The sequence below is a fragment of the Pseudorca crassidens genome, chromosome 11, assembly GCF_039906515.1.
Source record: "Pseudorca crassidens isolate mPseCra1 chromosome 11, mPseCra1.hap1, whole genome shotgun sequence".
Lineage (NCBI taxonomy): Eukaryota > Metazoa > Chordata > Mammalia > Artiodactyla > Delphinidae > Pseudorca > Pseudorca crassidens.
This window is the reverse complement of record NC_090306.1, coordinates 60883299-60905262: the sequence shown is the minus strand read 5'-3', so window position 1 is coordinate 60905262 and position 21964 is coordinate 60883299. Positions and strand designations below refer to the sequence as shown.

At 41.5% G+C, this 21964-nt stretch overlaps 1 protein-coding gene across 1 annotated transcript in view; it reads right to left on the bottom strand.

The window, feature by feature from the left end:
• Positions 1-21964, bottom strand: part of LGR5 (leucine rich repeat containing G protein-coupled receptor 5) — a 120947-nt gene that overhangs the window by 20973 nt on the left and 78010 nt on the right. The window contains exons 4-7 of the mRNA XM_067697348.1: positions 19318-19389; positions 4933-5148; positions 3080-3151; positions 241-309 (exon numbers count right to left, since the gene is read on the bottom strand). Coding sequence (XP_067553449.1) covers positions 241-309; positions 3080-3151; positions 4933-5148; positions 19318-19389 — 429 coding nt within the window. The remainder of the gene's footprint in view (positions 1-240; positions 310-3079; positions 3152-4932; positions 5149-19317; positions 19390-21964) is intronic.

The window sequence follows — 21964 nt, the reverse complement described above, 5'->3', positions numbered from 1 at the left end:
AGAAATATGTATCCTTTTTTCTAATATATATATATATTAGAGAAATCCATTATAAATTAAAAAATGATTATCTGCCGTTTGTTGGTGATAGAAGCAAATTAAATGTATTTTGGATGTAGTTAATCATTATTTACATGACCTTTTAAATTTTTCTAGTAAGTCGTATTAGGTGCAATCGTCAAACATACTTTAATATAAATTCACAAAGAATAGTTCTCCCACTAAATTTGTCCTACTTACAGTTCTTTAAGGTTGGACAGTGTCCTGATTGCAGTGGGGAATTCATCAAGATTATTATAATTTAAATCTCTGAAAATAAGTAAATAATATGTTCAGTTTTTCACTTAAAAATTCATATATATTACATTTACAAGGAACGTTAACATGCTCTTCCCATGGACCAGTATCATCGATAACAATTCTCATTCCTTTTCTTAATGAAGAGAGATTGTGTTGGTTGTCTGACCACCATCATTCCACAAGTATCTGCATTAAAATGGTCATTAGACTGGTCATGAGAAATTTCAGAAAGTCACGGCTCAATGGCACTGGGCATTAAAAGAAGGGAGGGGACATACAGCAGCGTGAATGTCCAAGCGGGAGGGACGCTTGGCCAGGTGTTGGCGGCTGGCCGCTGTAGCTCTTCACCCGAACCCCGCTCACCAAGCTGCCAGCTAGTCTGTACCCTCCTCGGGGCTCCTGAACCACATTCGCTTTCCAGTCCCCTCCTCCATTCTCTGACTTTGTCCCACTGCTTTTCAGATGTCCTAGAGGACATCTAGGAGAGTGGCTTTGTTCCTGACTCTGGTACAGTTCCTGTCTTTCTCCCAGCCTGAGGTCCAGGATGGTAGCCTACTTTTGGAGAGGCTTATGTGGTACAGGGTACTCTCAGGAAGAACCTCAGGTCTAGAATTTCCACATGGTCACAAATAAAGATTCAGATCCGAAGGGTGACGTCTGTGAGGCAAAGCTCTCTATCATCCTTCCTGCATAGAGACGGAATGGCCAAACAATCTCAAATCATTCGTTTCTCTGTTATGACACAAATGGCTTTTCAGTTCCATTACTCACAAGCGCTTTCTAGACTTAACTCCACCGTTTATCTACATCTCCATATGAAAAAGTAATTTCCTCCTTGTCTCTGGGAAGGGCAGATTTCCCAGATGACGCAGAAAAACCTTTCGGTCAGGCAATCAGATGTGGTTAGATCTTCCTCTGTGGGGAAGAATTCCTATTTAACTTTAAGAGAGAGATAATTTGACCAAGTTAAACATGAATCAAGATTCCTACTTGTCTGGCACAAACCATCCTTAAGCTATACAGCAGGCAGGAAACTTGTGTCTTTTGTGGACATAAATTTTCTTCCTGTTTGTAAATCTCTCCAGATGCTCTGTTTTGATTAAACGAGGATTGGGTCCTTATAAATTACTTAGATTTCTAGTGAGGGAAAGGAAGAGGTTGGGAATAACCAATCTACTGAGCCTCTGTAGCCCTGGGCAAGGCGAGGGAAGAGGGGACATTGAGACTCACATGAATTTGCCCTGAATGCATGTACTGCATGAATTTGCAATCCTGGGTCCTTGCCTCAAGCGCCCTGTGGTGGTGGGGGGGGGCGGTGAGGAAGACTATTTATGGAAATACCTATCAAAGCCCATCTTGTTTTTCTGTTCCTGTTGTGTTGAAAAGGACTGGAAGGTGCTATCCATTGCTAATATTCCCCAGGCCAGCCTTTGTGTAAATAAGGGAGATGTTCTAATTTTTCCAAGCCGCTGATGGGAACAGCTTGCCTGTGCCTTTAAGTCGACTTCAAAGTCCTGCCTGGACAAGTTCACCTTTGGCATCTCCTTATGAGGATGATTCCTCCTTTCTAAGAGGAAGCACAGAGTGACTTAAGTAACCCTGGAAGGACAGCTGTTAGGTCCCGCAGGAAATGAGTGGACCCAGATCTGGTTAGAAGCTAAATTGACCAGGTACAAAGTGCTGAGCTCTGCATGCAAATGAACAAGGGCTCCAAAGCCATACGAGATGTGGTCTTTGGTCATGTCCTTCCGCAGTCCTGGTCAGAGCCAGTGTTGCAGATTCAGCGGCGCTGTGTGGCTTATTACACTGGAGTGTTAGAAACATGGACGTGAGGAGGGCGCAGCTGGAACCACTTCCTCTCCCAGCACGCAAGGTGATCTCACTGCCTGTGAGCACCCTCATTAGGCCTCTTACTCAACAGGGCGATGAAGAGCAGCCCCTCCCCTAGGAAACGGCTCAGCCCTGGGGAGGCCCGTAAGAACTGTTCTCGCTGTGGCTCTGGGTGGTCAGCTGGCTGGACTCTATGTATTTTTATTACAGACCAACTCAGAACTGAGGTTTTGACCCACTCTTTGGAAGTAGGGTATAGTGGTAAGCATGGATTTTGGAGTCAAACCAGGGAAGGAAGCAAATCCCAGTTATGCACTGACTGGCTATGTCGTGTTGATAAAGTAACTTAACCTTACTGGAGCCTAAAATGGTATGGTAGCACCTGCTCTCATGGGATGTTTGTAGGAGTGACTGAAACAATGTATGCTGAGTGCTCAGTACAATATTGGTTAGAGATACACTCAATAAATGTACTACTGTTACTACTTTGTAGACTTCCGAGTTGCTTCAGCAGGAAGCTTCACCATTTGCTAATGAGACGCCTGTTCCTTCTGGATTGGACAGAGTTTGGCATTTGCTACTCCGCATCCTCTCATTCGGGGGGGTTGGACCAGACTCATGAATAGTGATCCTGAGTGACAATATGGAACTGATCCTTGACAGAACACATTCCTAAGCAAACAGTCACTGCTCAGTAGAGGACATCTCATTTAGCTTATAAGGATTCTAACTAATTTATCACTCTTGATAGATTAAAACAAAATCTGTTTTATTGTTCAGCTCTGTAGGGTGTGTGTGGGTGGGTAAGATGAAGCCACTGTAAATATCTGTTTAAAGCTCAGGCAATTAACCAAACCAAATAGCAAGTCTGACTTGAAGGCTATTTCGATTCCTTCAGAATAGTGCTGAAAACACTGAAAAAAGGGAAACAAATAAAAGGTCAACTCACAGAGTCTCCAGGCTATGGAGCCCATCAAAGCATTTCTTTCCCAGGGAGTGGATTCTATTGTTATGGAGATGCCTGCAGGAGAACATTACTGACTGTCAGGAAGGCACACTGCACATGGAAACTTACGCACAACATTCTGATTGCTGAAATCCAAAGAAACTTATGCTAAAGAATGCACTGATTATATATAAGACATGCTTTGTTTAACGTTTTTGTTTGTTTGTTTTAAAGGCTATCCGCCCCGTTCACTCTTACCACAGATGATTCTATACCCCAGAATTTAATAGGCAGTCACAGTTTTACCTTTTGGGTTTGAGATAGCATGGAGTGTATAATAATCATGGAGTGAGCAACGAGACTGATAAAAGTAAATTCAGGTTGTTCAGTGTGGCTTTGGGATGTAGGATACTAACTAGAGATTCTGACCAACACTGACAAATGGAGGATGGAAGGAAGGTCCTAGGTGTACTAAGCACATTTTCTATTAAAGCTGATGGCTTATCATGGCTACATTCCCAGGGTGGGGCTACAGGTTAAGAGGAAACAACAATGTCAGCCACAGAGAATGGCGATCAGATGTTTTGGCTGCCCAAGGAGAGTAGTTATCTTGACATAGTATAAATGGCTCTAATTATCATCTTTGGCTCAATGGTTAAATTGGTTAGGTCAGGGCGGGCCAGTGAGAACAGCTGTGTGCATAACTGAAAACCGGACCAAGTCCCAAAGGGGTTTTTGGAAAATGGGCTTAAGGACAGGGGGAAAAAGAATAGCTGGATCTCTGTAAATCCATTCGCTCTAGTGGAGGGAAAAATTAAAGCACCTACCCAGCTTCTGGTGGGATAGAAGCGTCACCTTTGTATGTGAAATTCAGTATAGAAATTCGTTACTATTACCCCACATGTCCTATCCTTTCAGACTAAGGTTTTCATTCTAATAAATATATGTTGGTTTCATGTGACATCTTTGTGACATTTATTGAGGATTTTTTACATGCAACACATGAGGAAAGAGGGTTGAGGGGAGCCTAAAAAGATGGATGAGATGCTGGCCAGCCGTCAGAGGAGTATATACTGCAGTGCAAGAGACTGACGTGTCATCAGGAAAAGTGGAGTGATTGAAGAGAGCGATGGGCTGGTGGGGGGCATGGAGCAAAGCCAGAAATAGTGCAGAAGACGCCTTCCACGAAGTCTCCATGCACACTGCTCTTAGAGGCTGTCAAGCAGCTACTGTTGTCCTATATCAGGATTGATCGACATAGTTATACACGTGGGACATCCTTCTACACTCTTGAACTGATTAGTTTTCAAACTATTACTTGAGAATCTTTTTGATCTACTTGAAATAGTGAAATCTGGACCTCAAAGGAAAAAAGCCATACAAATGCATAGCTCGCTGTCAAGGGTTCATTCCTCGCTTCTGTTCCCTTGGAAGGGGGTCAAGAAGTTCTTATTAAATAATAAGAAGGGCATATTTCAATTTGACCTGCATTATAAATTATAATCAGAAATAAGGGATTTTTTTTATTAACTTCGGTCGCAGGACTAACCATACAGCGTGGTGATTACCTGTACAATACACAATGGCTTCCCTAAGACAGAGGTCATACTTTGTTATCTTTGAATGCCTAGCAGTGCTTGGCCCTTGGCAGGTGCTCGATAAATGCTGTTTAATTCTTTTACACAATTAGAACATTTATGAGTCATTTTGGGGGGTTTCCCCTCCCTTAAAATGTCCCTATTCAAAGTCTGAAGGGCTATCTGTTTAAGGTCAAGGCCTTACAGTGAATGAAAAGGTGTTACAGTGAATTTAGAAACTGTTAAAAGAGAGAGGAAAAAAAAATCAATGAAACTTACAGAACCACCAAGCTGGAGAGGTTTCCAAAGGCGTAGTCTGGTATGTGGTGTATTTTGTTCAGGGCCAAGGTCACGGCCTGCAGCGCTGATAAACTTCTGAAAGCCTGGACAGGGATTTCTGTCAGAGAGTTGTCATCCAGCCACAGGTGCCTCAGAGAATACAGGCCACTGAAACAGCTGGGGGGCACGGAGCTGATGTGGTTGGCATCCAGACGCCTGGGGAAGAGAGCAAAGCAAGAGCAGAAGAAGAGAGCGGAGCCCAGGCACAGGACGCGCCTTTGCAGGAAAACCTCAATCTGCTGATTCATAGGAGAAAAACAGGGCTCGGGGTCCTCAGGACCCCCTGACACCTGGAGCATTCTGCTCTCCTGGTAGCCTCTTCTCACTCACGAGTAGAACCATTGCTGTAAAATTCCACAGTGCCGTGATTCTCTTCCAGCCTTGTGGATAACACGCTTTCCGGCAAGGGAGTGGCCTTCCCTGGGGTATAACGTTTCAGCGTGATCTTTTAGCTTCCCTTTCTGACACCAGGAGAAAGACAACTTCTCTCCTCCTTCCCACCCCAAGAAAAACAAATGCTGTTACTTTCCTGGACTGTTTTGAACATACAAAACATACTTATTGACTAGCCCTGGGAAAAGATTATTTCAGTATTTGAAAGGGACCAAGTAATTTTTACAAGGCTGTCAGAGGCATGCCTCAGGGAGAAGGGAGGTGCCCCCCCCCTTTTTCTTACTATTGTGCTGAAAAGCCTAAACCTGCAGGCTTTCTTGCTCATCCGAACCAAAGACATTGAGCAGATGTTTGTTTTTCTTGACATTTTAAATGAACAATAAAATTAACAGCTTTCCCAGTTTTTGCTTGCTTTTTCTACACACTGCTTTTTTTAAAAAAATGGGGAAATACATCTAAAAATAGGTCTAGTTAATAAGCTGTTACAGCTTCAGAGCCAGCAGAGGGAGTGCAATACATTTATTTCACCCTAATCCAACATAAACAATGGCTGGAATGACAATGCCTTAACTTTTCATATTGAAGTGACCAGGCAGACACAAATTGAAATTTTCTGTAAGGTGCATGAACAGAACCATCAACATTCAGCTATACATCCAACAGCCCTCATTCATTTTTTCCAGTCTGTTCTCAAGGCCCACACATTGGTTTGCATTTTCAAAGCTAGGATTAAAGAAAGAGAAGAGTTGCGTTTTAAGCAGCGCATGTATTAGGAAGGATTAGAAAATCACGAGTGGATTTTGAAAAATGTTTTAGGAAGCACTTAAGACTAAACAGATGCAGGAAGCACACAAGGATCACAAAATAATCCCCTGCAGACCAAGTTTAAACAGTTTAGAAATCGAGTTCTCTGTGGTAGGGAGTTAATCTCAATGGGAAGCAGCTCCTCACTTTTGTTCACACATTTCACTCCACCCATGCCCTCGCTCCTGCTTCTCCTGACTGAATGGGGAGGGATGCCCTCAAGGTCCTGGGCCAAGTTTTTTTTTTTTTTTTGCGGTACGCGGGCCTCTCACTGCTGTGGCTTCTCCCGACGTGGAGCACAGGCTCCGGACGCGCAGGCTCAGCAGCCATGGCTCACGGGCCCAGCCGCTCCGCGGCATGTGGGATCTTCCCGGACCAGGGCACGAACCCGTGTCCCCTGCATCGGCAGGCGTACTCTCAACCACTGCGCCACCAGGGAAGCCCTGGGCCAAGTTTTGATACTGAGATAAGGTCACTTGGAACAAACAAGTCCGGTGTCACAGCCCACTCACAATTACATCTCCAGTAGAACAACTATCATTGCAGGCAGCAGAAACACAGCTTCCAAATATCTCAAGGTTCTGTCTACAAATGGAACTGGAAAGGTTTAGACGAACTCAACACCATCTCTTCCCCGTATTCCAGCAACAACATGCTCGGCCTGTGTTCAAATAAGGTATAATGTCATCGGGGCATGAGGAGGTGCTTGATTTTGTTTGACTAAGAGTAAAGCACATATGTAACTCTCCTTAATGACTGCACTGATTAAAGCATGATGATTTTATTTAAATAATATGAAGTTCCGAGTTTTAGTTGACGTACTGATGATTGCTAGTTGCTTATGCGTTGAAACTACAAGTGCTTCTAAGTCCTGAAAAGGACTGACATTCAGGTTCAGTGTAGCCATCAGGTTACATGTACGGAAAAGGCTTTCTCTGCATTGAGTCACAGGCTTGTCTTTTTCGCTATTCAAGTTACTACCAAAGTTTCTGCTGGATCTTAAAGTGACCCTGGTATCAGTTTCCACTGTTAAAAAGTCCATTTCTCTGGATAGGTGTCTTTTATGAATCATCTCCCACCTCCAGTAAAAAGGATGTAATCTGGCTTCTACACCGTGATCTTAGAGCAATGTGCTATCTAAAATGAGTAGGACAGGGCAATTCTTCACAGTCTTAATACTCCAAATACTAATACACCCTGACCCAGTACTCAGGTATCCTGAGTGCAGCATTAAGCTTTTCTCTTTCTCAACAGTTTCTTCATCCAAGAAGCTCCCCATAAATGGTATTCCTTCTCAATGCGGTGTTTTTGAAGTCCACGTCCACCTGGCTGCAGTGGTCCAAACCTATTTCAGAAAGTGGTATATTGTTCACGCTCAGAGGTATTATCTGAGTCAATCTTAACAGAAGATCCCAAGGCAAACCAGAGTATAGAATTCATCATCCAGCCACTCATACAGGTGGTTCTTACAGAGCAAGGTTAAGACTGTGGACAAAGCAGCTGGCAGGGCACGAGTTGTGCCTATTCAGTGAGTAAACAGAAAGCTCATATTATGTCAACCTGGTCTGGTGGGGCAGCTGGGCGTTTTCTATTCATATGCTTGAAAATGCAATTGTTAAGCACTGGAGTGTAAGTAAAACGCGAGAACACAGTACATGAAAACACACGTAGAAATGTGGTTCTATAATATTATCAGGAGCAACAAGAATAACTACATTATACGGCTGCACTTTATAAGGGTTTTTTGGTTTTCATTTCTATTTCCTGCAAGTCACAAAGTTGTGTGTGCGCGCGCAGTCAGCTCAGAATCTGTGAATCAGTGCAGAGGTTTGGGATGAGAAATTTGGGGTCCAAATCAGATAACAGCTGTATGACGATGGCCAAGTCAACAGACTTCAGCGTTCACATCTGTAAATTGGGGGTAACTCTATCTTACTAAAGAAAAGAACACAACAAGACTTTGAAAACTATAAAGCACCTTAACGATTTTTAAATCATTACTGCTTGAAGTGGGTTAACAGTTTGCATTTTTGTCTTTTGACCATAAAACCAGTCAGAAAAAAAGAAGTCAATTAAAATTTTCCCTTAGTCAAAAGTTGGTTAACATGAGTGCTAGCTTGTCAGTGAATTTCAGTTCTGAGACATGCAGACTACTTCTTTCATCCCTCATAACAGAAATGATGAAGAGGTGTCTGCGATCAGACACCCTTACTTTTCAGCCTTCAGTATTATCATTATACGTACGTGTGTGTGTGTATCTATATCTATCTACCTATCTACCTATCTATCTGTATCTCAGTATCACAAAGGGCAAATAGTTGTGTTCCTGATACATTACTGAAGAGCACATCTTCACTCTGAAGGCAAAGAAAAAGTGGTGACATGGGATAGATGGCATATTCTCAGAGAAAGTTCCTAGCAGTGATCTTGGCATTTAAGTATCCATCAGTAATGGGGCAGAGGCAGCATAAAGCCTGCAGTGCAGTTAGGTGTAGCAAAATGAAACACTTTAACAAAGGGAGTGGCCTCACCTTCTTCTGGACAAACAAACCTCTTAACTATGATCTTGAAATGCAATCTGAAAAGTAATCACTATGTAGGAAATGGCACCCATCTTATGCTCTGTATGTTACTTATAAGTTACAGAAAATGATAGATAAAATAAAACGTTACCCTACTTCCTATGTCACATGCAACCACCTACATAATGAGCATATGGTAGACTGGAAAGTGCACTGAGTTAGGAGAATTAAGACACAAATTTAAGTCAAGACTCTGTCACTTATTAAATTCTGAGATTAGGGGCATTCTGATTAATTTCTCTGAGGGTCAATTTTCATATGTGTAAAGCAGAATCACAACATGTCACACAATTGCTATGGGAATTAAATGAGAAAAATATATGCAGAAGGGTTTTGCAAACAGTAAAGCACTCTACAAATGATAGGCTTATTACTGGAGAAAAATCTTCACATTTAGGAAGTAGTATCATTCCCCCTGCCTTGAAGTTTCTTTTGTTTGCTCTGAAGCATCTTAATCCTTTGTAATTTCAAATCTCTCTATTGGAGATTGCCATTTTTTTTTTTTTGGTCATATGGACTGGCAGGATGGCTGATTTTCTACTCACTCTACATCCTTAACACCTATGTCCAGCACTGCATGTTTTGATTGGTGTTATAGGAAGGCTTCCTTCACAGAGAAAAGGAGATGCACACATCTTTTGTGTTTCTCCAGCAAAGGTCCAAAAAGTCCCCAAAGGAGAAAATGGCTGAGGAAAAATATGATATCATCTAGTGCAAGAACAGAATTTTTATTAACTATGAGCCTCTGCAGTGCCACTTAGAGGACCACAAGTGATGAGAAATGGATTCGTCATGCCTTTTGGGCATACGTTGAAACTCCTTCTCTGGAGGGAAGCCTGGAGGTCGGAGGGCTCTACATTGCCAAAAGGGATTCTACTGCACAAACTGCTGGGCCAAGGCGGCTGTTTCTCAGGGACTCTGGGTTGTCTCTCCTCACCACTGGCACCTGGTCAGGACCATCCATTTCACCCTGACAGGCTTCAACAACTTTGCGTATCCAAGGTAAGCGTTTGGAGTCTGAATAACTTCACTCCCAGAAAGTTTCTGGATTACTAAACCTATGAGAAACGTCTCACCTTCCCCCAAGTGATCTTCAAGATCTGCATAAAACTATTTCTCTGGGATGGGGGTGTCGTGTTGTCTCCAGAGTGAACACCCTAATAATGGATGTGCTGTGGAAAGGTCAGTCTGATAGCTGTGTGCAAGAGGGGCTGGGGGGACAGGAAGTGATCAAGGCAGTTGCAGTCATCAGGGTGAGAAAGGAGGAGTGCTTTAAAGAAGTATGGGAATGTGGAGGAAGGCCTGGTATGAAGGATGCTAAATAAGTTGGTCTGACCAAACATGGTGATTTGCTAGATGTGACCAGAAGGGAAGACAAAGAAGCTATGGTGGTTTAGTGTTCTGGGCAACTGGGTGGAGGGAACCATGCAGGGATGAACGTTACCCAGTATTATACAAAATAAAGATAAAACAGAACTGCATGTTCACTGTGAATACAGTTCTGTAATATCAGTGTATCTTATGTGAGGAGGAGCTGGAACGTAACAGGCAAAAAAAAAAAAAAAAAGTGCTTATTTTCTTAACTTCTCTCTCTGAAGTTTTTCCCTAATGTTTTCATGCATAAAAGCTTAATTTTACAAATTTTCTCTTTTAAAAGAAACATTTTGCCTACCTGCTCCACGCTCCTGAAAGGAATTTTTGCTTTATAGATGGCATTCTAGTAGGGATTAGAGAATCTATGAGGTCACTCTTGCTATTGTTTCTCCAGAAAATAGCCCTTTACATATATCTTGTATATGCTACCTTGCCAATGTATCACACAAACTTATACCTTTGTTTGAGAATGTCTTTGATGAGCCATTAACTACAAAGAAGAAAGCGTTAGTCAAAAGATAACCCATTGATATTGGCTAATTCCCATCTCTGATGACTGTAATATTGTCAATTATTAACATGGATGACTGGAGGAAAAAAAAGGCAAAGGTGTGAAGAATGCTGCAGCTGCAGGTATAATACAGCTTATGGGGACTCTTACAATAAACAGAGCTATGAAGCACAGCATTTGACACAGCTATTTTACATTTGGATGAGCATTTTTCTTCATAAGTTTTAAACGATCAAGTCTCTTGTACACACATTTGTACATTTCATGAGACCATTTTGAACAATTCCTGAAGAGCCAAATGAACACAGTGATTTAGTTCATTTATAAAATTTTAAGAAATAAAAACTGTTTCCATTATTATCTAACTTTTACTATGAAATGAAAAGCATGTAGTTCCAAGCTTGTATATAACACAATTTGACCAATTCCCTAAAGTCTTTGCTATGGTGAAATTTTACTGAATTTTATTGCACTGAAACCAGTGGATCATTGGAATTGAATTTGTCAGATCACTATAATAATACTATCTGGATAGAATTTTATCTATATGAACTCTTACGGATTGAATTCGTATTGATTTATATGAATTCTTCCTAATAATATGAGTCATTTTTATTGTTAGTATTGTTTTTTAATATTTATGAAATCATGACAATGTGGAATTCCACCTTCTAATGAAATTTCCCATCTATAATCTAGGAAGATACTAAGCATATAAACACCATGATTGCTTATATGGGAATTTTTTCTTTCATCTTTCTATTCTCCATCTTATTTACTGGTAAACTTAATGTAAAACCAGGAAGAAAAATTATTGCTTTAGACTTGTCTCTGAAAAGATAAAAAAGTTTTTTCCATCTTTGCAGCTTGGGGAGAGGGAAACTCTAGAGGTTCATTGAAGTGTAGTAACTTAGAGACTAGTCCCAACTCTAGTTTCTGTAATTACCTACAGATGGACAAATCCACTAATGGTGATTGAGGTCAACTTCTTTCACCAAAAAACAAACCCTGGAGTTCTAATTATAACTTTTCTTGGGAAGGGGCAGATATGCTCCTGTCAGAACTAATAGTCATATCATTTATTCTTTCTCTCGGATGATTACCAGGAGTTTTTGCAGGATTAAAAAATATATTTAGTTACAAAAAAAAAAAATAATGTAGAGACTAGTCAGCTGGCTCGACTAGTAGCCAGATGAAGTGTCTAATAGAACCAAACCTCTGCCTCTCTGGCATCACTGGGAAGTACAAGACTCCAATGAGAAATATATTTTAAAGTCAATTTACATGGAGTTGCTCAGTTTCTCCGAGGTCACCATGGCTGTGAATTTTTTAACAGGGAGATGATCTACAGCCAAAGTAACATGAGCGTTGACTTTTTTAGCTTCATTTTTCTCCATAGAAAACAAAGACCTCCTTTTTGTCAGGAGCACCGTTAGTCTCCCAGCTACCACCAGGGTTTGAAATCCGGGGGTCATTTTTGCATCTTCCATTGCTGTCCAGACTAACATTCACCAAGGTCTCTCCATTTATCTTCATCTCCAAGAGTGTCGACTTCCACTGCCTATTAAGTCTCTTATCTCTTCACACCTGCGTCACTGCAACAGCCTCTAGCTGGTCCTTTTGCTTTTGATCTCTTATCTCTTCAATTAATCCTGCAGGCTGCTGCCAGACGAGTCTCCCTACAACTGGGCTCTATGTCGCCCCGTTAGGAATCCACAGTTCTCCCATGTTACCATTCCTTTTAAACCCAAATTTTCCATTCTTATATTCAAAGCTCATTCACCTTATCTAGCTAAACTTTTCTCTTATTTCTGTGACCAAGTCAAGTCCCTTTTGTAGCTTCTTCCCACTGTATCTCTGAGCCTTGTGTTCAGGAACATCCTCTCATTCCTGCCTAATCTGAATCTCATCAACCTGAGACAATATTAGGGTTCCTCTCTCAACCCTACTCTTGAAGTGGGGAGTCCTCAGCTAAGCCAATGGGAAAGCTAAATCTTGTAGACGGATCAACTTCAAAATCCCTCAAGGAAACACTGGGACCCAACTCTTAGCTCAGGGAGGGCAGGGAGGAAAAACCAGGGTACAGAGATAAGAGTTGGGAGCCAGGGAGATCAGTGAACGCAGGCTACAGTCAAAGCGGGGGAGATTAGCTGATCTTGAGCAGCTGTTTAGAACATCATTTAGAGTTTGATGCTTTGGTTCAGTTCAACAAGTATTTCTTGGGTGCTTTCTTTGCAGGTACAGTACCTGGTGCTGGAGATCTAGCAGTAAACCAGGCAGACATGGTTTATAGAGCATGTTTGCTAAAGGGTAGTCAGTCAAATCATTACAATGAAGTGTTAGGTAACAGGAGATGCATGGTAGAAGGACCTAACCTAAGTTTCAGTTTTCTTTGAGATCTAGATCTGGATTTCAAACTGCCTATGTGACATCTCTACTGAGTTGTTCTTCCTTAAACAAGACATTTGGTTTTGAAAATGTTCAAGACCAAACTCATTATCTCCCCAAATGTCATGCTCTACCAGCATTTCTTATCTCAGTGATGGGTCTCAGTAAATATGTGATTATATAAACCAGGAACTTAGGAATCATCCTCCACACCTCTTTCTCCTTCATTCTTTGTAGCCAATTCATTACCAAATACTGCTAATTTCATCTAAAAATTTCTCAAATCCATTTCCCATTCTCCATCTCCACTGCCCCCATCCTGACAAAGGTCTCCTTTCTCTCCTAGACTATTTCAGTAACACAGATCCAATCACGCCCTTTCCTATTCAAAATCTTCCAGTGGATTCTCACTGCTTTTACAATAAAGACTAAAATTCGTGACATGTCCGAAAGAGCTTTCAAGGGGTCTGGACCCCACCCGCCTCACTAGGCTCTTCTTGCACTTTTCCCGCCACATGCTTCCTGCTTTGGCCACACTGATCTTGTTTCTGATCCTTGATGTACCAGCTCCCCTCTCCCCGCACCATCACTGCAAGGTTTTGCACATGTAGTTCCCTTTGTCTGGAAAGTTCTTCCCTCTTCTCTTTGTCTAATCAACTCTTACCTTTGCAATATGAACAAGATACCCTTTTCTCACCTATAGTTTCCTCATCAGGAAAGTGGAGACAAGTTCCATCTCCCAGGTAACGAGGGAATAGACAACCAAATGCATAGGGAAACACTAAAAAAGTTTGACTGGTCAACACATGAATAAATATTGCTCTCGTCCCTTCCTCAATTTCTTTATTTCTGTTCTGAAGCATTACTAGTTTTCCTCCTTTTTGTAAACCTCCATAACCATATACCTAGAGGTACTATTCATTTCTGTCAAGTTCCTTCCCCTCACATTAGTGCATTCTGTTGCGTGCCCATTCTCTGTAGTGGATTCGCTCAGGGAAGCACGATAGCGTAGTACTAAAATTGACAGGTTTTGGAGCCAGAAAGACCAGAATTTTTATCCCAGACTTACCTCTAGCCTGACTCTATTAAAGCCAAATGACCTTGAGAAGATCAATTAAGCTTTCTGAGTTTTCTCCTTCCTCATCACTAAGGAAGGGATAATCTTGGCTCCCACCTCATGAGGTTTCTTCGAGGGTGAAGTGAGATGATGCAGGTAAGAGTTTTAATAAATATCGACGGCTCCTGCTTTTATAACCGTGGGTGTTTTTGATTTTGTCCTTGTCCTGTTCCTATACTTTGCTTCTTCTTTTTTTTTTTTTTTTTTTTTTTTTTTTGCGGTACATGGGCCTCTCACTGCTGTGGCCTCTCCCGTTGCGGAGCACAGGCTCCGGACGCGCAGGCTCAGCGGCCATGGCTCACGGGCCCAGCCGCTCCGCGGCATGTGGGATCCTCCCAGACCGGGGCACGAACCCGTATCCCCTGAATCGGCAGGCGGACTCTCAACCACTGCGCCACCAGGGAAGCCCCCCTTTTGATCTTTTAATCTTATCCTCTCGGTTACCTCCCGTTGCTTTCTTTTCTTCTGCTCCTTGTCTTCTGTTACTTCCTTCCCACTGTTTAGCCTGGGTCTGAAACCCAATAGGCTCCTGGACATTAGCAGTGGAGAACTGCTGCTGATTCCAGGCTTGCCTTACTTTCTGCTCGGCACTGCGAGCCCTGCCTCTTCCTCCTCACCTCCTCTTCCTGCTTATTCTCTTTCTGGATTATTAGTAGCAAAACCCTACTATGAAGAGTTGAGGTGAAGTTATTGACATTTCACAGGGTCCAAGGAGGGGGGTGTCTGTAGCCCTTAAGCTGACGTCACAATAAGATGCTCAGGCAGATCTTGTTCCAGGCAGGAGTTATATATTCTTCTCGGCTTTTAAAATAATGTCTTGTACTCTAAAGAAGATTATTAGCTAATTGGAGAATAGAGAGAATGCTAAAGACATGTCTAATTCTCCCTTCATTTTCTACTTACCAACTCATTATTTTTGTGATTGTGCATTTTCCACAGTTAGTTTTGCTAGTGCAGACTTGGCATGAAAATCAACATGTATTAAGTAATATCCTGGTTAACTGGACAAACATGAATGTGTCATTCTCTTTGATCACCTTGAACTTCCACTAATGACAGTGAGGTGCTTGAACATCATTAATGACAATCAATAAGTGAAGCAACGATTTTTTTTCATAGATCGATTTCTTAACTATTATTATTATATATTTTTTTCGGTATGCGGGCCTCTCACTGCTGTGGCCTCTCCGTTGTGGAGCACAGGCTCCGGATGCGCAGGCCCAGCGGCCACGGCTCACGGGCCCAGCCGCTCCGCGGCATGTGGGATCTTCCCGGACCGAGGCACGAACCCGTGTTCCCTGCATCGGCAGGCGGACTCTCAACCACTGCACCACCAGGGAAGCCCGATTTCTTAACTATTAATACAAAGGTGTGAGGTTATGGGAGGGTTAAGTTTTGAGTTTCCATCAAATCACTGTAATCTGATCCCAGTCCGTAAATGACTATAATGCCCAGAGTTTTTTTGTGAAATCCAATTCACTGTGAATTCTGATTACATTTCCTATTCTTTTCCAAAAAACAGAAAGGAAATTAAGTTATATTTGATTACATTACAAAAGGCCAACTGGTGTCTGGGCTGTCATTGCCTTGTCAGAAGCCTAACGTACATATTGTACAGGGGCAGGCTCTGGGCTACCGGGCTCTGGCACATGGACAAGCCCTCTTATTCTTTAGCTGAGCAGTTTGTAAGCAACAGCAGAGAGTTCAAAGAACACAAATGTACCTATGTGTTTTCATTATGAACAAAGCCAAATATTTGCTGTTTACATGGAATCAATGAAAATTACATCCCTTGAAATATAAGTATAATTTGTTTCTTACTCAGAGCAAGGTTACCAAGTTCAATATAAATCAAGTTTCTTAAAGTTTATTCAATGAAGCCAAGTCTGTATGGGTGGGGCAAAGTATACCCATGATCTATTTCAGTAGTTCTCAACCATTTCTGGTTTGTAGACTGCTTTGTTCATGTCATAGATGCTAAAAATTTTAATTCTCAAATGCACCATGTATAGAAATCCCCTGAGGATTTTGTTAAAATGAAGCTTTTGATCAAGCTAGACAGAGATGGGGCCCAAGGTTCTGCATGTCTCGGGAGGTGTTGATGTTGTCGGTCCATGGACACATTCGAATAGCAGAATAATACCGCATGTGGCCTCCTAACTTTATCTGCCCCAGACTGTCAGTAGAACTAATAGGTAGATGTGAGCTATTTCAATTAAGCACAAACAAGGCGACTTTTTGAATAAAAGGCCCATTACTTTTATTTCATATTAGTTTATACTGGAATGCAAAATATGGACTTTGTTATTATATCAAGTTTGAAGAGTTCAGGAGGATATTTGCAAATCATCTTAGGACACTCATTTTCCCAATCTTCATTTAGGAAGCACTTACCTATATCATTAAACCAGTTAGAAAACACTGATGTTTGGGTCTCCTACTCAGAGGTTCTGATTTTCATTGGTCTGGGGTGCAGCCTAGGCTTCCGGACTCTCCAGATGATTCTTCTTTGCAGCCGGAATTGAGAAGCCCCCCTTTAGAAGTTGCAAAGCCAGGAAGGCATATGGGTGATGCACTCCCAGCCCCTGGGGAATGCAGAGTGCTTCTTAGAGAGTGAATGAATAATACAAGGAAAAGAATAAAGTGGAGAAAAATAGAGTGAATTCAAGAAAGAGAAAAGAGGAACCATTAAAAAAAGGGCTAAGTGAAGGTCTAAGGGTTGACTGTAGTCCAAGAAGAGCTGGATAGGTAGCTGAACGGAAGCCTCCCAGGTGTCATGGATGAGACGGGTTTCACCCTCTTTGTTATTCGTATTGATATGAAAGTAGCACGGAGGCTGAAGTACGCATGCAAAATGAATGCACAATGGATAAGGAATGCACGTTTGCAATGACCATTAGACTCAAAGCTGTTTTTATTTTTGGAACTGCTTGAAGGAAGTGGGAGAAGTACTATTAAACACCTTGCATCTGGGACAACAGTAAAACTTTAAAAGGGCTCACAGTAGCCCAAACCTCCAGAGTGGGTAGGGGACTCCTTTGGTTGGTACAATGCAGTTTCTGTGGGGTTGGTGGTTAAGTGTATGTTTTTTTGAGTCATATCTTCATGCTTGTACCAAAGTAGCACAAAAAATGTAAGTGAGACAAAGTGTCATAGCTGCACACACTGCCAACATTCAGCACCTCACATGGTCTGCCGTGCTCTGGGCGAAGGGACCCCGGACAAACATTACGTAACTGGCCGATACAATCCGGTGTGCACTGGGGGCTGAAGATCTATCTCGATGCCTCAGTTTGGATGCGATAAGTATCCTGCTAGAAAGTTAACCCTTGGCTTTTTCACAGGGAACACATATTTATAAGGTTTCAAAAGTCATTGTTTTTGTGAACCAGACACCAAATGCAAGAGACACCTGGTGAACAATAAATATCTAGACGGTAAGAAACTAAATCTGAACACCTTGATCAGAGAGGCACCACCCAGTTCGAGCGAACAAAAGATTCATGGTTTTCGCTTTCTCAAAGGGTTCACTTCTGTGGGTGTTCTGTTTGTGATCTTCTTTCAGCTGATAGTGGCTTTTGGTTACCAACTCTTATCCTTCTATCTTCTGCCTGCCTCACAGCTGTTTAAAGATCCTATTGGCCACTGCTATTATCTCGTTTTTCAATTCAGCCATTAGACCCCGTGCCCTGACACAGATAACCCACCTCCAGGGTGTTTTGCTGTTCTGGCTGGTTTTTTCCTTCAGGAAAAGGCTTGTGCCACAAAGGGGGAGTGATACTGTGATGTCATTACAGAGTTCCTGAAAATGCAGCAGACCTACCCCCTGCCACAAAGGGGCTCTTGTGGGCTTGTTTATCTCTAGGCTGGTGAGAACCTAGGAAGTCACTTTGTTCGACTGGAATAAAAAGCTTAAAATGGTCTCAAGTACAGATTTGCTTTCATTAAAAAGAAGAAAAAAGATCAAAGGAAGAAAGTAGCATCTCCAGATCTCACGTTCCTCCTTCTCTTGTATCACTTCAGTAAAAGACATTAAGCAAACTATGTGTAATTGTTAACCGATGTATTCTTTACAATGATGTTCAACGAGTCTGCAATATTTATTTGCCTTTTTTATGCATTTATCTCCCTCATCATTCTAGACCAGAAACCACTATTTTGTTTGACAGATGAGGACCTCCAGTGTAAGTAAGATGAAAACATATATCACACGTGTGGATACTGGAAATCATGCAACATTTCCAATATACTTATACATTCTGATGAGATGCAGATACTGATCAAGAACTCATGGCATAGTGTTGCCAAATAATCACTGTGAACCACTGCTTACAACCCAAGCTCCAAAACATCTAGCTGGTGAGAAAGTTCTTTGTGTGAGGAATAACTACTTTTTATTCATTCAGAGGTTTTAAATCAGAGGAGGGTGGAAACTCCTGATGGAAAAGTAGTGGATTCAGAGTAAAGGAACACCAACACCATTGCTGTGTGTGTTTGTGTGTCTGTGTGTGGTGTGTGAATCTGAGGTATGTGTGTGTATATCTGTGGGACTGTTTGTGAATATGTTTGTACGTCTGTGTGTGGCGGTGAGGAAGCTCCTGGTTAGTAGACTTGCCCAGTATGACTTTAAGAGATACCATTAGATCTTAGCTTCCTGAATTGAGGACCCCTGGTATACATACAGAACTCAAAAAATTAAGCCTTTATTTGACTCAGCAAAATTGCATTACAGGGCAGCTCAGATAATCTAAAAACAGAAGAAACTGAAGATGCCAAGAGGTCTAGATTTTGACTCTCATTTTTCTAGATAAAAGGAGAAAGTATTATTCCTGATTTGAATTCAGGAGCTAAAATACTGTATAGGGGAGTATAGGACAAGATCCTGGATTTTTGTCCTGTGATACCAACATATACAAGAGGCTTTTCATTGCATGTTTTCTGATTAAGTCTCTGCCCTGAAACCTCAAACCCCAACACTGGTCTCTCTCATACATATTGTTTAATGAGGATGCAAAGAATTGTTGCTCTAATAGAAACTCTCACTGGCAACTTATTTAGGTATGGTCCCCACCCAAGGAACTTACTAAAATGGTCATTTGGACATTTCAATGCTCCTTCCCAAACTGAGAACATGTTGGAATTTCAGCTGTACTTACAGTGATTGAAGGCTTCGCAAATTCTGTAGAGCTTCTGTGGGTACCTGTCTTAGATGATTATTCTGCAGCATGCTGCACATTGAAACAAATGAAAAAAAAAACCATTAAAGACAGCAATAATGAACAATAACTGGCATAGCAGTGTCAGGCACTGTTCTAGGTGTCAGGGAAACAGCTGAGCATCAGGCACAGCCTTGGCCTGTGAGGAGTGACAGATAATTTAAAATTAACAAATGAGTATATAACTTGAGACAAGTGATAGGTACTATGAACAGAAAACAAAACATGGATTTGGGATAGGTGGTAACAAGGGGTGAGAATTTTATTCTAAAGGTGGTCACAGAAGCTCTCTCTTAGGAGGTGATATTTGAGTAGAGACCAGAATGGCGTCATGGAACAAAACATGGGAACATCTGGAAAGTTACTGAGGAAGAGGGAAGAACAAGTGCAAAGGCCCTGAGGCCGGAGCTTGCTTGACTTGCTAAAGGAGGAGCAAAGGGTCATTGTGACTGAGGAGGAGTAACTGAGAGCAAGAGATTGGGAGACAACCTAAGGACAGCTCATGAAGGACTTGCAGGCTTTATTTTAAATGTGGTGATAAACTCTTGTTGAAGGGTTTAAGTGGGGGGGAATGATGTGATCTTATTTATGTTTTAAAAGGATCACTGTGATGACAATTAGATTAGACAAAATGGAAATAAGGATAAGAGTAGGAGGATATTAAAGATCTTCTCCCTCCTTGTGCATGATCATATTTTGATATAAATTAATGCTTCTTGTGAACAATTACACTTTTGCTCACCTAGGTTCAACAGTTCTGATCAGAACATGGGGACTACAGAATGGAGACACCTGGCAACAGTGAAATAAAATATATCATTGCTGGTGGGAAATAGTATGGAAAAATTCCCACTAGATTTCTTATACTTTGCTACCTCATTCATAAATGTTTATAGCGCAATAATTTCGCAGCCACTCCGCCCAACCCCCAGCCAGTATTCCATGGTCTACGTAAGCCAGAGGCAGGAAACTATTTTAGGAAAGCATTTTTAAAAGACATTTTAAATAAATATTTCTACTTATTAGGTCACAAATTTATACTTGGATTTTCAGAAATAATTTGCCTGGTTCTCTCATCTCCACAATTGAAGTCTCTTTTCATCAGATGACTACCTGGGATTCAACGCCAGGTATGTCTGACTCCAAAGCTTGATGTGCTTTTTCCACTGTCCCTTGCAGCATTCTCTTGAGGAATAATCGTACAAATTCTCAGGTTGTACGCCTTTCACAGTATGATTAAGAGCGTGGGTTCTCGGATCTGACTACCTCTTCCCTGCCAGTAGCCCCGTGGCCTCAGGGAAATCATTCAATCTCTCCAGGTCTCAGTGATCAGTAATAATATACACCCCCAGGGCTTATTGTGATGATCTAATGAGCAAAAGTACATAGAACAATACCTGCTGCCTGGTAAGCATTCAATAAATGTTGGCCCTTTCTGTATAAATTGATAAATATTCTTCTCAAAACTAATGATATAGTGACATTTTAATTAATGAGAAAATAAAATTGGCCAAAAAAAAAAAATCTCTATGCCAGTGGTTCTCAAACTTTAGGGGTCATCAGAATTCACTGGAAGGCTTGTTAGAACACTGTTTTCTGTGTTCCACCCTCAAAGTTCCTGGTTCAGTAGATCTGGGTATGGGCCAGAGAATTTGCATTTTTAACAAACTCTCAGGTGATCTTGGTGCTGCTGGGCAAGGCACCACACACTGAGAACCACCCTATTCTGCTAAGTATTTCTAAGAATATTTTCACCTGAACTTGAGGCTACATTGAGATTGGAGTTAAGGTCTAAGTTTTGAGTCTTGGCAAGCAAACCATTTACCCTTCTTGACCGTTGGACTTTTATCTGTGTGATGGGAATAGAATAATACCATCTGATTGATAAGTTGTTTGCGGATTACAATATGAAGGCATTTATTATACTTTAATATATGCAAATATGAGCTCATATCAAATAAGACGTGTAAAATATTTGGAGATCATAAAATTTATGCTCTTCTCACCATGGCTGAGATTCTGTTTTCTAAGGATCATAATTCTGTCACTTGTAATCCAACAGTTTTTTTTTTTTTGCGGTACGCGGGCCTCTCACTGCTGTGGCCCCTCCCGTTGCAGAGCACAGGCTCCGGACGCGCAGGCTCAGCGGCCATGGCTCACGGGCCCAGCCGCTCCGCGGCATGTGGGATCCTCCCGGACCGGGGCACGAACCTGTGTCCCCTGCATCGGCAGGCGGACTCTCAACCACTGCGCCACTAGGGAAGCCCAATCCAACAGTTTTAAACAGGTAATTTCATTATTTTAAACTTGGATTCAATTAACATTTCATAAATCAAAAGTCTCAAAATATGTTGGTTCCTTATGAACAAAGTCAAGATTTAGAGAGACTTCACACTTCAATTACCGGTTAAGGAATTGGGAAAATTGTAGCTTGAATGCCATATTTTGCATAATTTACCTAAATATTAAAAGTTTACGTTTATATGTTATTTTATACCTTTCCAAGCAGTTTGAATATATGATATAATTTTAACTTGACAGAAATGTTTTCAAAGTCACTCACTAATTGTGTGATAAATTTAAGTGA